The 14,627-nt window shown below is 34.2% G+C and overlaps 1 protein-coding gene across 1 annotated transcript; it reads left to right on the top strand.

Annotated features, from left to right (window-relative positions):
- Nucleotides 1–7,812: 7,812 nt before the first annotated feature.
- Nucleotides 7,813–8,356, top strand: LOC115887776 (craniofacial development protein 2-like). Its single transcript, XM_030907274.1, has 2 exons — nucleotides 7,813–7,978; nucleotides 8,025–8,356. Exons 1-2 carry the CDS (start codon nucleotides 7,813–7,815, stop codon nucleotides 8,354–8,356), a joined length of 498 nt encoding a protein of 165 aa, XP_030763134.1.
- Nucleotides 8,357–14,627: the final 6,271 nt, after the last annotated feature.

Genomic DNA, 14,627 nt, shown 5'->3' with positions numbered 1-14,627 from the left:
GTAAATGTTCCTCTTCATAAAAGATTTTTCCTCATAAAAGCTACAAATCTGTTAAGTGCTGCAGCGTACCTCGTCAGTTATTCTTCCCGTAAACGAACAGCAAGCTTATTGAGTCACTGAACAATTTCCTTGCCCTCGCTCTAACGAAGGCGTTCATTTCCTTTAAATCTTCGGATACAGTCCTTTATTTCGCAATAAAATAACCATCCCACGTGTAAAGGTTTGCTGCCCCTGCGACACTTTTCCATCAAAGGGTCTTGCATCCCCCATAACTAAGAAGCGGACGCTTCCAAACTTGTCCGCTCCAAGAGTCATAATTTTGCAAAATAGTTCCGTTTCAAATGATGCCTGTCATACGTTACAGATAATAGAATATATAGATTTTTATATTATTTATTTATTTTTGGTGCCGTCTAACGGACAAACGAAGCACTTTTGTATAGAGGTAAATTATGCTCAATGGACTTATTTTATATTCCAAAAAAACGTAGTATAGTCCGGCCAACGACAAGATCCTTGACAGAGATAGATTTGTCTATCATTTTAATTTCAAATTAGTTTATTTTATTTTACAAAGAAATAAGTTGGTACAACTGGAACACATAACAGGAGATTAATATATTTAAAATTTGACTGATAAAAGTGAATAATTCAAAATATTGTGAAAAAAAACTGTATAAAACTAAAAAAATGTAATTGAGTTATTTTATTTAAAAGAAAACGGTAGGTATGTGTTAATACAAAACAAACAAGAACAAAACACCACATAAAAACATCAAAAAAATATAAAAAAAATATTTCTTACTTTCAAGCTTCAAGAAACTTCCCGCATTTGTTATTATATTTATCAATATAACTTATGTACGAATACAAATTTGTAATATTCCACAGGAATAAATAAAACATACTATTTTATTAATAATAATACTTACCAAATTTTATACCTTAAAGGTTGATTAACTAACTTTAATCTTAATTTTTTTAAACCAGTACCTTTTGACATTATTTTTCTGCACTACTAAAATCCATTATTTACCTATCGTGTAATGTCGATATTTTACAGCTACTCCAGTTTTTAGTACCTATATGTTTAATACGATAATCCTTGTACCATATACGAGATACACTTATCTACGATGAAATGGTATACAAACCTTATTGATGGTAACTTTATTGGTATAAGACTTTCTGCCTGGGCAGCAAATATTAACTATAAACTGTGCTTCTGGGTCTACAGTTAATTTTCCTTCGATTTTTCCTCCACTTGACTTCAAAAGAAACAAAACACACATAATAACACGAATCAAAATGCATCATCTTCCAAAACGCAGATATTTGACATAAGTTGACACGACATTATAACCTATAATTTGGCAAGACTTTGACAAGCCTTAAAAATCTAAAGGCGAGTTCATACGCATCGACGTCCGTTTGTCGTTCGTCGTTCCGTCAAACCAATAAAATTGAAATATGATCTGTCATTTTTGAAATAAACTAATAAAACTTGTTAAAAACAACAAGAGACGACGCATGACGGATTTATATTTAAACCCATCCATAGTTCACACAATACATCCAAAAACACAACACATTTGAGAAAATACATCCAAAAAATTACAGAAAATGGTATTCATTTGAGAATTTATATAACAGGCGCAACTGTCACAGTCATGCACCCTCTCTTTGGACAAACCTTATATTATATTACGTGCGATTTAAATACGACAATGTTTCTTGCAATTTTCAATTTGTATTTGAGAAAAAAAAACAAGTTTAATTACATTTATTGCCTCGTGATAAAACACAGTAAATTAAAGAAAAATAAAAACTGTACACGGAAAATATTTCCCGGCATTTTAGATGTTACATGTTCCTTTACACACCTTCTATTTATGCAGAAAGTCTATAAAATTTTATATTTCTTTTATTACAGGCATATATTACCATTTAATTGTATTATATTAAGTTTCTGATAAAATTTTATTTCCAAGAACTAAAAACATGGGGAATTTAATTAACGCTTAGAAATACAGAAAATGAATATTAAAGTTGTTTTTAAAGAAATACGCTTGGAACTATCTGTGCTTTACGCCTTTATTACCAAATAAATGAAATTACGGTTCTCTACTTCCTATTTAAGTCGAGTATTAAATTAATGAACTATAAAGCAAAAGTACGAGCCCTAACAACTATATGTTGGGACAAGGCCTTTTTTTGCAATAAAAATAGTAATTTGTTAAAACGACTCAATTTATTTTGTTTATTATTCTAAATTCAAACATTACAATATGATCTAGACAATTTTACTATATTTTTATAACTTTGCAAACAAATCACTTTTGATAATAGCTTATTTTGCCAAAATCAAGCCAAATTTGCTGGCAACTATATTGAGACAGCACAACAAGAAATTGATTTAATACGGAATTACATCACCTTTCGCCTTAACAACTGCTTGAACTCTTAATGGCATTGTATTTACCAAAGATTGGCACATTTGAGGAGAAAAATTATCCCAAATTTCCTGCAGTTTTGTACGCAAATCAAAAATTGTTCGTTGAAGGTGGTTTCTTAAATATTGCTTCATTTTATACCACACAGTTTCTATAACATTGAGGTCGGGACTACTTGCAGGTTGGGATAGAACTTTATATTATTATTACCGAACCAATTTTTAGTTGATTTTGATGAATGGCACGATGCTCCATCTTGTTGAAAAATATAGTCTTCGTTTGGAAACAATTCTTGAGCACTAGGCAAAAGAGAGGTCTCAAGTATATGTTGATAATTTTGGGCGTTAACAGTGCCATCTATAAAATTTAAGTTGCCCAAACCTCTTGCTGACATGCAACCCCAAACCATAATCCCCTTAGGAAATTTAACAACCCTCTTTAAGCAATCTTTATGAAAGGCTTCTGCTTTATTTCGTATTATTCTTTTTCGATGATCTCCAACGCAAACATCAAATTTAGACTCATCGCTAAATATGACCTTATTCCAATCATTTTGTGTCCACGGTAATTTAGATTTTGCCTAATTGTAGCGATTTTTCTTTTGAATTTCTGTCAGTAGCGGTTTTTCTTTGGCCTAAATAAGAATTTGTATCAATAATCTTTAGGTAGTTGATTATCCACACGAAAGAAAGTTTACCTTGTAAAACCCCAGAGCGCATTTATGGATATATTTTCGGCAACATTCTCTTGATATATTTAATCCAGTGACAGTATTCCATTTAACTGTTACTTCGTAAAGAGTACTTCTTCTCGCAGACTTGCAAATGTTTACTAAATTTCGTAAATCTCTCTGAGATACAACTTTTGGCCTTCCCGAACTTTTACCTCTAATGCCTACATTGGCAAATTCGCCGTATTTTTTTTATTATATTAAAGACCGTGGTTTTTGGAATACTTAAATCATCAGAAATTTTTCGAATTGTTTTTCCCGTACTGTATTGAGGAATGATTGTATTGTAGCTTTTCCACGGACCATTACTTTGGATTAAATTAACAAAATTGAAAATTAAAAAAATTAAAATTACTTACAGTAAGTCTCACTACTCAAAGTATCGAGTCACTTACAAGCTGTCAATGCTGAAGTAAACAGTTTGCGACATTTGTGACGTTTATAGCAAAGCCGCCTATGATGATATTAATTATTTAAAAATACTTGTCCCAACATTTAGTTGTCAGGCAAATTTGTCCTTTTATGAACAAAATCCACTACTGTAGATATGGATTGATTTACAAATTCATAAAAATATTGTCAAGTTGTGTAGGATATATGGCTACATTTATATTTAAAAAATTAAACATATATTTTTCAGTCATTTTGAAAAACCAGGGCAATAATTCCAAAATGTGACCTTGTCCCAACATATAGTTGTTAGGGCTCGTAGGAAAATTCTATATTATTTTAAAATTTTCTGTTATCTAAATAAATATAAAGAATGTAATTATTATTTATTTAAAACAAAAAAAACACGTAAAAATGCTTATAAATTTATAGTTGGATAGTCGAATAAATCCTATTAATATATAAAAACAAATTAATTAATTATGTTTATTATTGATAGAATTTATTAATCAGTGTACGTATATTTCTTCTACCAAGTTGGAAAATATTATATACAATATATTTATTTAGGTATAGAAAATTTGATAAAGATTTTAATTAATTTTAACTCTCAAAATACAATAAAAAATGAAAATTTACATTTTTTATTGTTCATATTTATAATTATTTTTTAATGTAATTTTTATCACGAACACCCTATACAAGCTTAGTCTTAAATAAGTGCAAACATTTATAGAGGTGTTATATTTCGACCCCAGAAACACGAATGTGAGTTTTTTTTTCATATAAACTAAAAATTTGGAATGTTTTAAAAAAATTATTTGGATTTTTTTGTTCTAAAAGCAGTTTCTTGATAATATGGCAGTATAGGTAGTAGATTAAATTTATAAGAAAGAAAATCCAGAAAAGATTCAGTAGTTCTAATAATTTAAGCAAAAGATAATTGTTTTTGAAAATTTTCCAAGTAAAATAAGTCGGATATTTTGAACTTATTTGAAAAACGGTAAAGAGAAAATATGTTTATTTTATCGAGATCTGTCAGCCCTGAAGATCTACCAGCACTTATTTAAGACTCATCCTGTATAAGGTTTATTCAAAAACAATAAATAATTAATAATCTCTCTCTCTCTCTCTCTCTCTCTGTCTTTATTCCTACAAGAGGAATGTGTGTCTCCATAATTCGATATACCACGCTGGTACATAAAGCACAAGAGTTTCATATAGCAGCGTGTGCAGTAGCTTGTAGGTGAGCTTTGATAGCTGGTCTATGCATCGGGTGGGCGAGTGGCCTCTTGATCTTTTTTCTAGAAACTTGCCATGTATAATGAGTCTTTCCATACAATCAGTATGCCTCTTCATAAAGTGACCGAAATATTTAAGTATACGTGACTGTATAGAAGGTGAGAAACGTTCTGTGATGTTCAGTTCTTGGATTATAAATTCATTAGTACGTCGGACAGTCCAGCAAATTCTGAGCATTCGTCGCCAGCAGACATCTCAGTGGCATGATTTTTTAGTCAGCACAGTTTTGCCAGTCAGCAATAATGCTGACTGTCTCATCGCCCAAGAGACGGAGTCATACATTAGTACAGGCGTACAGGAAATACTAGGCTGTGAACAAGCCTATTTTCTAAATGTTTTGATATGTTTTTGTTTCGCCATATCTTTGAGAGTTTTCATACATTATAATTCTACACTTACACAAATACACAAATTTTGTTGAACATTAAATTATGAAGCCTTTATTTTTTCTTCATTTCCTTACTTCTTACCACATAAAAAAATCGTGGTACTCAGAATTTTGTCCCAAAGTAGGGTACAAAGTAGTGTACAAAGTGTCCCTAAAATCACCCTTTATTGATTTTGTGGAACAAATTTATGTAAATTTTGTTCAGAGTACGAGTAGATAGGGGATACTTGAAAAGAGATGTTCAAAACCTAGACTAAATCACTAACATTAAAAATATTTCTCGTCCCAAGACCACATGACTTTTATTATATCGATGTTCTGATACTTTGGTTCAAGTAACTAATTTCTCTAACAGATATAACGCTTACTTAATTTTAAAAAAATACTCTTAAATGGAGGATAAATAATATTGTTCCAAGGTCATAGAGTTAAAGACCCATACTCTTGGAATTAAAGAGAGTATTTCTATCCGTGTAGACACAATGCTTTGTTAGCTTTAAGATCTAGGTACTTTGATGTACAGAAAGCGTTGACAAATATCATATTGACATCCAATAAGAAAACAGAAGTAGATGAAGCTAAATCCAGAGGCTGAATCTATTGAACAATATTACAGATATGAGAAATAGTATTTTTATGTATCTTTAGTATACCTTTAGAAAGTGCGATTTTAATCCCTCAGATGTTGTTCCAAAGGGTTAAGTTGTAACTATTTAACTATTTTAAAGTATCTCGAAATTCACTGATATCTATGTTTCAATCCCTTATTAAAAGAGTAAAACAAAGCAGCAAAGTTTTAAATGAAAAAAAAACAAACAAAAAAGATGCCTTCTTAAAAAATAAACTCCTCTTTTTGCCAGACCAGTTCGTCCGTATCGTAAGAGGGGAATAATAATATATTTCAATCCGATTGCACAGATAGATTTCTATTTTATCGACATGTGTCCCTCCAATGCCAATAGGGACTAATCACCGGCTAGGGCGAGGCCAAATTACACAGGATTAAAAGAAATAATAGTCGGCTGACGAATAATTCGATTTTTTCCTGTCACGATGGGAACGTCTGAGTTTGATTCGCACCAGTATAAAATTATACTTGTCGCCGTGGTTGAGACGATATTTTCGATATGGATTTTGATTAGGTTGTCTTCTGGAGATTATATGTTGTTAGATCGGAATGATTCTTCAGGTTGATATGGGAATTTCTGACGTAGACATTCATATTAGATTCGGAAGTATCGTGTGGAAAAAGAACAATACAAATAAAAGTCAGTTAGTCCAACTTTTATTTTTTCCTTGTCTTTATCTTCCATGTAGTAAAATAGGTAATATTAGCTGTGTCTTCGTCCATTTTGGAACTCAGATCATCGCACCATCTTTTTCTGGCGCATTATATTTTTTTTGAATGGATTTGTTTGTAGATTTTATGGGAGGGGGACTTTAATCACAGCGTCCTTATAGATCTATTGTGTCTCCCTTCGTTGAGTTATAACTAATCATACAGTTTCAGGACTTTGACAAATGCCAGTATCTGAGACAGTTTTACAGAGGTTAGTTCTCAATCCCCGATTTTAGTCGTACCAAAGTTTATGGCACGAATGGTTATCGTCTCGGCGCACTCAGTGATGAGGTGTTCTGGCGTTTCCCGATTTTCCCCACACAATCTGCATTCGTCGTTGTTTCTTAATTTCAATCTTTATACTAAGGGCTGGCAAAGGATAGTCTTGGTTCGAGATTTCCGTATGTAAGAAGAGTACAATGCGCTTATAATGTACTGAACAAAGAGAGGACAGTAAACACGTTGCCAAACGTATGAAATAAACCAAGAAACTGTGCACATCGCTAAGAGACGTGGAAGGGGATATAGCAGATTTGTCGCAGTTGACCGGTCGATCCAACCTCTGTCAGTACTTGAAGTTCTAGGGAAAGGTGTACGTCATGCGTTCAGCTTCACGATTTAATTACGTCTCGTCATACTTAATTTGTTTATTTATTAACGAGTCGTTGTAATTTTCACTATAGCATAATTTTTTTTAAGTGCAAGCTAGAAGCACTTGCATTTTTGGTAAAAATAAGTGGAATTGAGTGGGTGTTCGATAGTGGTCGCGCTATTAGAACTCTGAATTCAAAAATCGATATCTCGAAATCTATTAGAAATAATAGATTGTAGTTTTTTCAAGAACTTTGTTAATATTTCTGCTGTATTTTCTTTGTAGACAGTATGTGAAAATCTTTATCAATAAAAAATTACACGATTGCTGAAAATTGCTATGCTGTAAAAGTAAATGGATGGATTGTTTACAATTTTTGAATAAAAACTAACTCCGCCATTGTCTAACTCCGCCATTGTCTGGTCCCAAGTACAGAATGAGAAAGGAGGAGGGTTTATAAGTCAGGCTAGCTCCCTACCTATTGTAAAAAAAAAACACAAGGCTCACAGAACTACAAGTTTGCCTCGGAACAGGATTGATTTAACGGTAACGACAAGCGCGAGAAATAGGACTAAGATTTGGAAAAAGAACAAAATAAGGATAGCCACTTGGAATACTATGTCCTGGAACAACAAGGACCAAGAGATCATCAACGAACTCAAAAGCAACAACATCGATATATGCTCCATCAGCGAAACCAAGAAGAAAGGAAAGGGTAAATACGAAATCGATGACTACACTCTAATATACAGCGGTGTTTCACGAGACAAAGGGACATTCGGGAGTAGGTCTATTGATCGACCGAAAATATAAAGACCATATTGAAAAAGAGGAATACATAAGCGATAGAATATTGCTGGTTATACTGAATGTCAACAAAGAAAACATCCATCTAATTAGCGTATACGCCCCGGACATAAGTAAAGACAGAGCCGAAAGGGAAAGCTTCTACGAGGAGCTACAAGAAGCTGTTGACAGAATACAGGCCAAAGATAAAATAGTGATCATGGGAGACCTGAATGCGAGAGTGGGAAATGAGCCACTAGGTGGGGTTACTCAGAGATTTAATGAAGAGGTGATGAACGATAACGGTGACTTACTTAAAGCATTCTGTGCAGTTAACGCGCTGAGAATTAACAACACTTTTTTGGACACGACATGAAGTACAAGTACACATGGCAGAACACAAGGGGCCAGCAATCAGTGATTGACTATATTATCACTAATAGATCAATAACACCACAGACAATATTAGACGTAAGAACACTGAATGCGGCTAACATAGGCAGCGACCATAAATTACTACTATGTAAGCTAAGATTGAGTATACCCGCATCCTGGAAGACAACAACACAAAACTACTCTTTGAAAATAGACTAACAAACAAAATAAACGAAAACCCAACAAACAGAGAACATGACATAGATGAACAATGGAAGACAATAAAAGACAATATACTTGGTGCCGCCGAAGAAGCCATAGGAAAAGAGAAATTAACATCAACAAGGTTAACAACACGCCATGGTTCACGCCAGAAATAAAGGAATTGTCCAGCCAAAAGAAAGAATTTTATATACGGTATCTACGAAACAAAACTCCAGAGAATTGGAACAGCTACAAAAATGAACGAAACAGAGTAAACGCGACGATAAGAGCGATTAAAGAAGACTATTGGGAAAGATTCACGAAAGGAATGGAAAGGGACATGTATGGAAGCCAGAGAAGAATTTGGGGAATGTTAAGGAGAAACAAACAAGAAATAAAAGATACAGTACAAACAAACAAAATTACTATAGATCAGTGGGAAACGTACTTTAAAAATCTATATAGGGAAACAGAACAAATCGAGCAGCCTATAATAGACACGGAAGACGACAACAATATAGAACTAACGATTGAGATGATAGAAGATAATTTTAAATCCCTCAAAATCGAAAGAGCCCAGGTCCTAATGAAATCACGAACGAAATGCTCAAATACGGCGGACCCAACCTGCAGAAAGAAATATTAGCATTTTTTCAGAACATAATTAGTAAACAGAAAATACCCGCCGAATGGAAGAACAGCACAACGATACCCATATTTAAAAAAGGTCAAAAACAGTCCCAGAAAACTATCGCGGAATAACATTATTAGACAGCACCTTAAAAGCATTCACTAAGACAATACTACAGGAAATCAGTAAAACTATACAAATTAGAGACGAACAACAAGGATTCCGCAAAAACCGCTCGACTATTGACGCACTATTCATTATTAGAAAATCGTTGAAAAGTCCCTGGAACTTAATAAGCCAGCGTATATGTGTTTTGTAGATATGACAAAAGCTTTCGATAGAGTACGCCTGACAGATATATTGCAGATTCTAGAAACAAAAGGACTAAACCCGAGACTAATCAACTTAATATATGACATCAACACCAACTGCAAAACAGCAATAAAAGTTCAACATCTGTTTACTAACGAGATACTCATCCAAACAGGAATAAGACAAGGTGACTCCCTCAGCCCATTTATATTTAACTTAATCATGGATCAAATAATAGAAAATCTACCAAAAACGGCAGGTTACAAAATGGGAAACACCTTCTTCCACGTTGTATGCTACGCTGATGATGCAGTACTCATTGCAGATACAGAGGACAATCTTCAGAGACTACTACATGCGTTTAATCTAAAGGCCAAACAATTAAACATGATAATCAACACCGAAAAAACAAAATGCCTGGTAACATCCAAGGAGGCGGTAAGGTGCAAACTGGAAGTGGACTCAAAACTGATCGAACAAGTGAATCACTTTCAGTATCTAGGGGTTGGAATATCAAGTTATGGCAACCTGCAGAAAGAAGTTAGAGAACACACTATGAAGGCGTCTCGCATTTCGGGCTGTTTAAATGACATCGTCTGGAGGAACAAGTATCTCAACACAGAGAGCAAGATTAGAATATATAAAGCCGCGATAAGACCAGTCATCACGTACGCAGCCGAAACAAGACCAGACACGGCCAAAACAATGCAAATGATGAGAACAACAGAAATGAAGGTGCTGAGAAGCATACACGGAAAAACACTACATGATAGAGCGAGAAACGAAGATATTAGAGAGTGGAGCAAAATCCAGGATATAGGAAGATGGGTTAGACAAAGGAGAAGGCACTGGAACAAACACGTAAGAAGAATGGACGACAACAGACTAGCAAAAAAAGCGCAACAAAACAACCCAATTGGAAAAAGGTCGCAAGGAAGGCCGCCAAAACGGTGGAGAGAATGCTGGACGTCGTCCTCCGGGGAAGACTTGTTAGGATTGAACAGGCGATAGCCTACCTATATGGGCAACCATAATAGAAAGAAAGAAGAAGAAGAAGAAGAATAAAAAACAACCTTATCGAATTTTTCTTAAGTAAACATATTGTAAAATGTCCGATCTTGAAAATAAAAAAAAGTTTCAATATCTAAAGTGGTTCTTGAGTTATGGCCTGTTATGTGTTAAAATGTTGAGTATTTAAATTATCGCGATTACTGACATTTTCTCGTTATAAAAAAATAACACCCTAACGATATCCTTATATATCCATTTCAGATGCTCAGAAACATGTCTAATGATTTTATCTAGTTATCTCTTGAAAAGAAGTCTTTTAAAAATAAGCGGTTTGCGATCGTGATTTTACTTTACTCGATAGGGAAAGGTGTACCGGCAACGCCGCAACAGCACACACCAGCACACCGTCGCATTTCTCTCATTCCGACTTAATAAGATCCCTATGCCATTTACTTCCACACATGTAAATGCCGACCCAAAAGTAACAGTTGCCAGCACGGTATATCTCTGGATAAAATGATATCAAACTGTAAACCTCACAGATTAATAGCTAATTCATCAAATTAAGGAAGATATAAAAGGAACCTAAGAACAAATCCGGCAAATAGCCAAACTATATTATTAAATCTGTCTTCAAATCTGGAAAGATTCAAAAATGTATTTCAACAAGAACTAGACTAGAAATATCGAAACACTTGTGAATGCGCTGAGTCAATATTGGAGAGACATCTTCTAGATGTATGATTCAATAAGCTCAAAAAATATGTACTAAAAATAGGTGAGACAAAAAAGTCAGGTATTGCAGACCATGTGTTGTCCAAGGGGCACAATATAAAGTGATCGGAAGCTCAGTTTGTTCACAAGGAGTCTTATTGGAGAAAGCATTTTTATTTAAAGAAGCTTCTCTATATCAAATAATATCGTCTTTACTAATCCAAAGATGGAAATTTGAACAATTTAGCAATAACTTATCAAACGAACCAGTGGATATTATATCAGCGGATATCATGACTTAACATCTTCGGCGGACAACCAAGCGAATCACTGCGCATAACTTTTTCAGCTTCAAGATATCTCGGCTTTCTTCCATATAAGATTTTTTTTCATCTCTTGGACAATTTTATTTTGTATAACAATATAGGAAAATTACACTAATAAGCTATTTGTTTTTGACATAATTTTCTACGGTTAAAATACAAAACTCTACTCCGATGATAGTAATTTTGGTTCTGTCGGTTCTATTTAGCACTATTTTAGAATCCACTGGGCTGTAGTAACAACCTTTACTACACTAGTTCGAATGGTTTTATTTTTTTCAGTCTTCTTATTAAGCCAAGACTATCGAGGAGCTGGTGGGCCTCGATGTTCATGTGCTCATGATGCCTCTGTTCATGTCTTAAGGCATATTGATGAGGTTGTGGAGATCATCCATTTCTAAATTCTTATGTAGATTGTCATTGTGCATGTACTAGGATTGAAGGAACGGTCACAATACACTTCCTTGCGGTACACCTACTTGATTTTTTCTCAGGTTAAAGTAGGCATCATCTTGCTTGATCCTGAAGTAGCGTTCGGATATGTATGATTTTAAGGTTTCTGAATACTGGGCGGGAAGTAGTATATTAAGTTTGTAGTTCAAGCCTTCCTGCCAAACTTTATCGAACGCTTGTATGGCACCTAGGAACATTACCGGACATACCTTCTTATCTTCTAATAATTTCTGAATCAGACTGGTGATCCTGTGAACCTGGTCAATTATGGAAACTTTTCAGTAATAGTTTTTCGAACAATTTTGATAGTGTCGGCAATAGTGATATTGATCGATACTATGTTGCTCCCTTTCCACGCTCCCACTTTCCAAAGTTGAGGTACATGTTTCAATCCAAACAAAGCATTAATTAAGTTAGAGATTTTGAACAATGCTTTTCTCGGTAGCTCTTTTAAAATTTATCCAGTAATAAGGTCATAACCTGGAGCTTTTTTTGGATTAATATTGGTTTTTATTTATGGTTTAATTTCAGCTGTACTGACAAGCGGAATTGGGTTACTGTCCTGTCCGCTAACGTGGGAAAATATAGTATCTTCCTATGCTGTATTAGGTTGGAATACTTCCTCAAGTTATAATGTATATGATTAATATAATTAACATAATATAAATGATTATGATTCCTTTAATTTGATCTTAAATTTCATATATCGTATTTAATATGAAATGCGGTAAAAACAGCTAAAGAAAATCCTCTAAAATAAAGGTCTTATTTCAAAATAGATCATATTTTTATTGCGCAGACAGAGAAATTGTAAAAAGTAGGTAAGTATAAGTCGTCATATAATTCTCTACTGATTATTCAATGTAAACTGAAGGAGAAAATGACCATAAACTCAACTCACTCTAAAGGATAAAATGGGGATAAGTTATATGCCCTTGATGCTATTTTATGACTGAGGCGTCATTTTAACGGGCCATTTCATTTCAAGTGTTCTCCAGATATTCCGAAACAGTGAAAATCTTAGAAATTCCGTATAATGGTCCACGTATATAAAGTATATCGTCGTCGTAGATTTTCACTGGGATACTCATATTTTATATGGTAATAAAGATATTATACAATAAAATAAAATTAAAAATAATAGTTTTACGACAACATTACCTTTTTGATATTAAGTTTTATATTGGATTATTTATATATGTAAAGTGTATGTAAGAGGGTCTAAGCGCTGAGTTGAAGTGAGTTTGGAATCTAAAACCGTAAAAACTTTGCCAATAATTATTACTGTCAACGGTTTATACATAAAAACTTACCTGAAATTTTAAGGCGTCTGGAATTGCAAAGATCCTTGAATCCTTGTTCTATTACAAAAAGCAGCAATTTTGGGCACTACAGCAATTGTGAAACGATTTCTAGCCAGGTGATGTAGAAACGTGGTAGTCTTGGTTAAACCCCGTCTAGCTCATATGAAAAACCGGTGAAAAATAAAGTAAAAGGCTTTATTTTTAGCTCAGCGAAAAGCCAGCAATGCTTCTATTTTCTCTTCCTTCTATTCTTTTTCTTTTTTATATTCCTTCTTTCTTTTCTATTCCTTTGCAAACTAGTTATTGTGATTTACTGTAACTAGCATGAGGCTGGGATTAAAATTTTCCAACACTAATGCGGGACTTTTAATTTTAATAAAAAAATGTTTTGTGCTGTGATGTTTAAGTCTCTAGCTTACCCAAAAGCTAGCCTAGCTTACTCAACTAAAGGATCATGAGGATCCACTGAGGACCAACTGAGAACCCACATCATGGATCACTGAGCGATTTCTTCCTGACAAATACAGGAGTTAGGCAGGGATGCGTCTCAGCTCCTCTCCTATTCAACATATTTATATATTGCGCTCTATTATAGTGGATAGCAAACTGCAGGAAAGAGCCTTGTGAGAGAGAAGTGTTAAATACAGGTATGACGGCTGTCTGTTCCAAATTCATCACAGAACTACAATACGCTGATGACTGCGCTCTAGTTGCAAAAACGTTACAGCAATTACAAGAAATGCTGAACACATCTACTTGGGTATACGATGATTTGGGCCCTAAGCTGAACATCGATAAAACTAAAATCATGTGTAAATCATAACAGTGCTATAAAAATCAGAGAACTATTGGAATATGTAGCTCAATTCAATTACCTCGGAAGTTTGATTTCGGAAAAGGTCAATATCAATTCTGATATTCAGCACATCAAGAGTATTCTGGAAATTAAAAAAGGGGTTTTCTACAATCATGACTTGGAGCACAAAAACTGGAACACTGGATGCCGCACCGCCAGCCCACGAACGCATTAAACAAGTTGCAACTCTTAAGAATAAAATGGTACCGTCATGTTTCAAACGTATCAGTCCTTGAAAAACCTAGCTGTGAGAGCACTGAAGTCAGGATAACTAAATCCCGCTTAAGACGGGCTGGTCGCGTATGCAGGATGCAAGAAAACCGCCTATCGTAATATCTTCTTTACGTTGAACTTGTAGACGGTAAGCAGAAACCAGGTGGACAACTCAAAAGATACAAGGATATCTTCAATGAGAACTTACAGGGAATAAAGTGCAGAATCAGCGGGAAGAAGCAGGCGCACAA

This window comes from Sitophilus oryzae, unplaced genomic scaffold (assembly GCF_002938485.1).
Source record: "Sitophilus oryzae breed Bouriz unplaced genomic scaffold, Soryzae_2.0 scaffold_637_pilon_pilon, whole genome shotgun sequence".
NCBI classification, from domain to species: Eukaryota; Metazoa; Arthropoda; class Insecta; order Coleoptera; family Curculionidae; genus Sitophilus; species Sitophilus oryzae.
The sequence above is the reverse complement of the archived record's forward strand: the minus strand, read 5'-3'. Positions and strand labels throughout refer to the sequence as shown.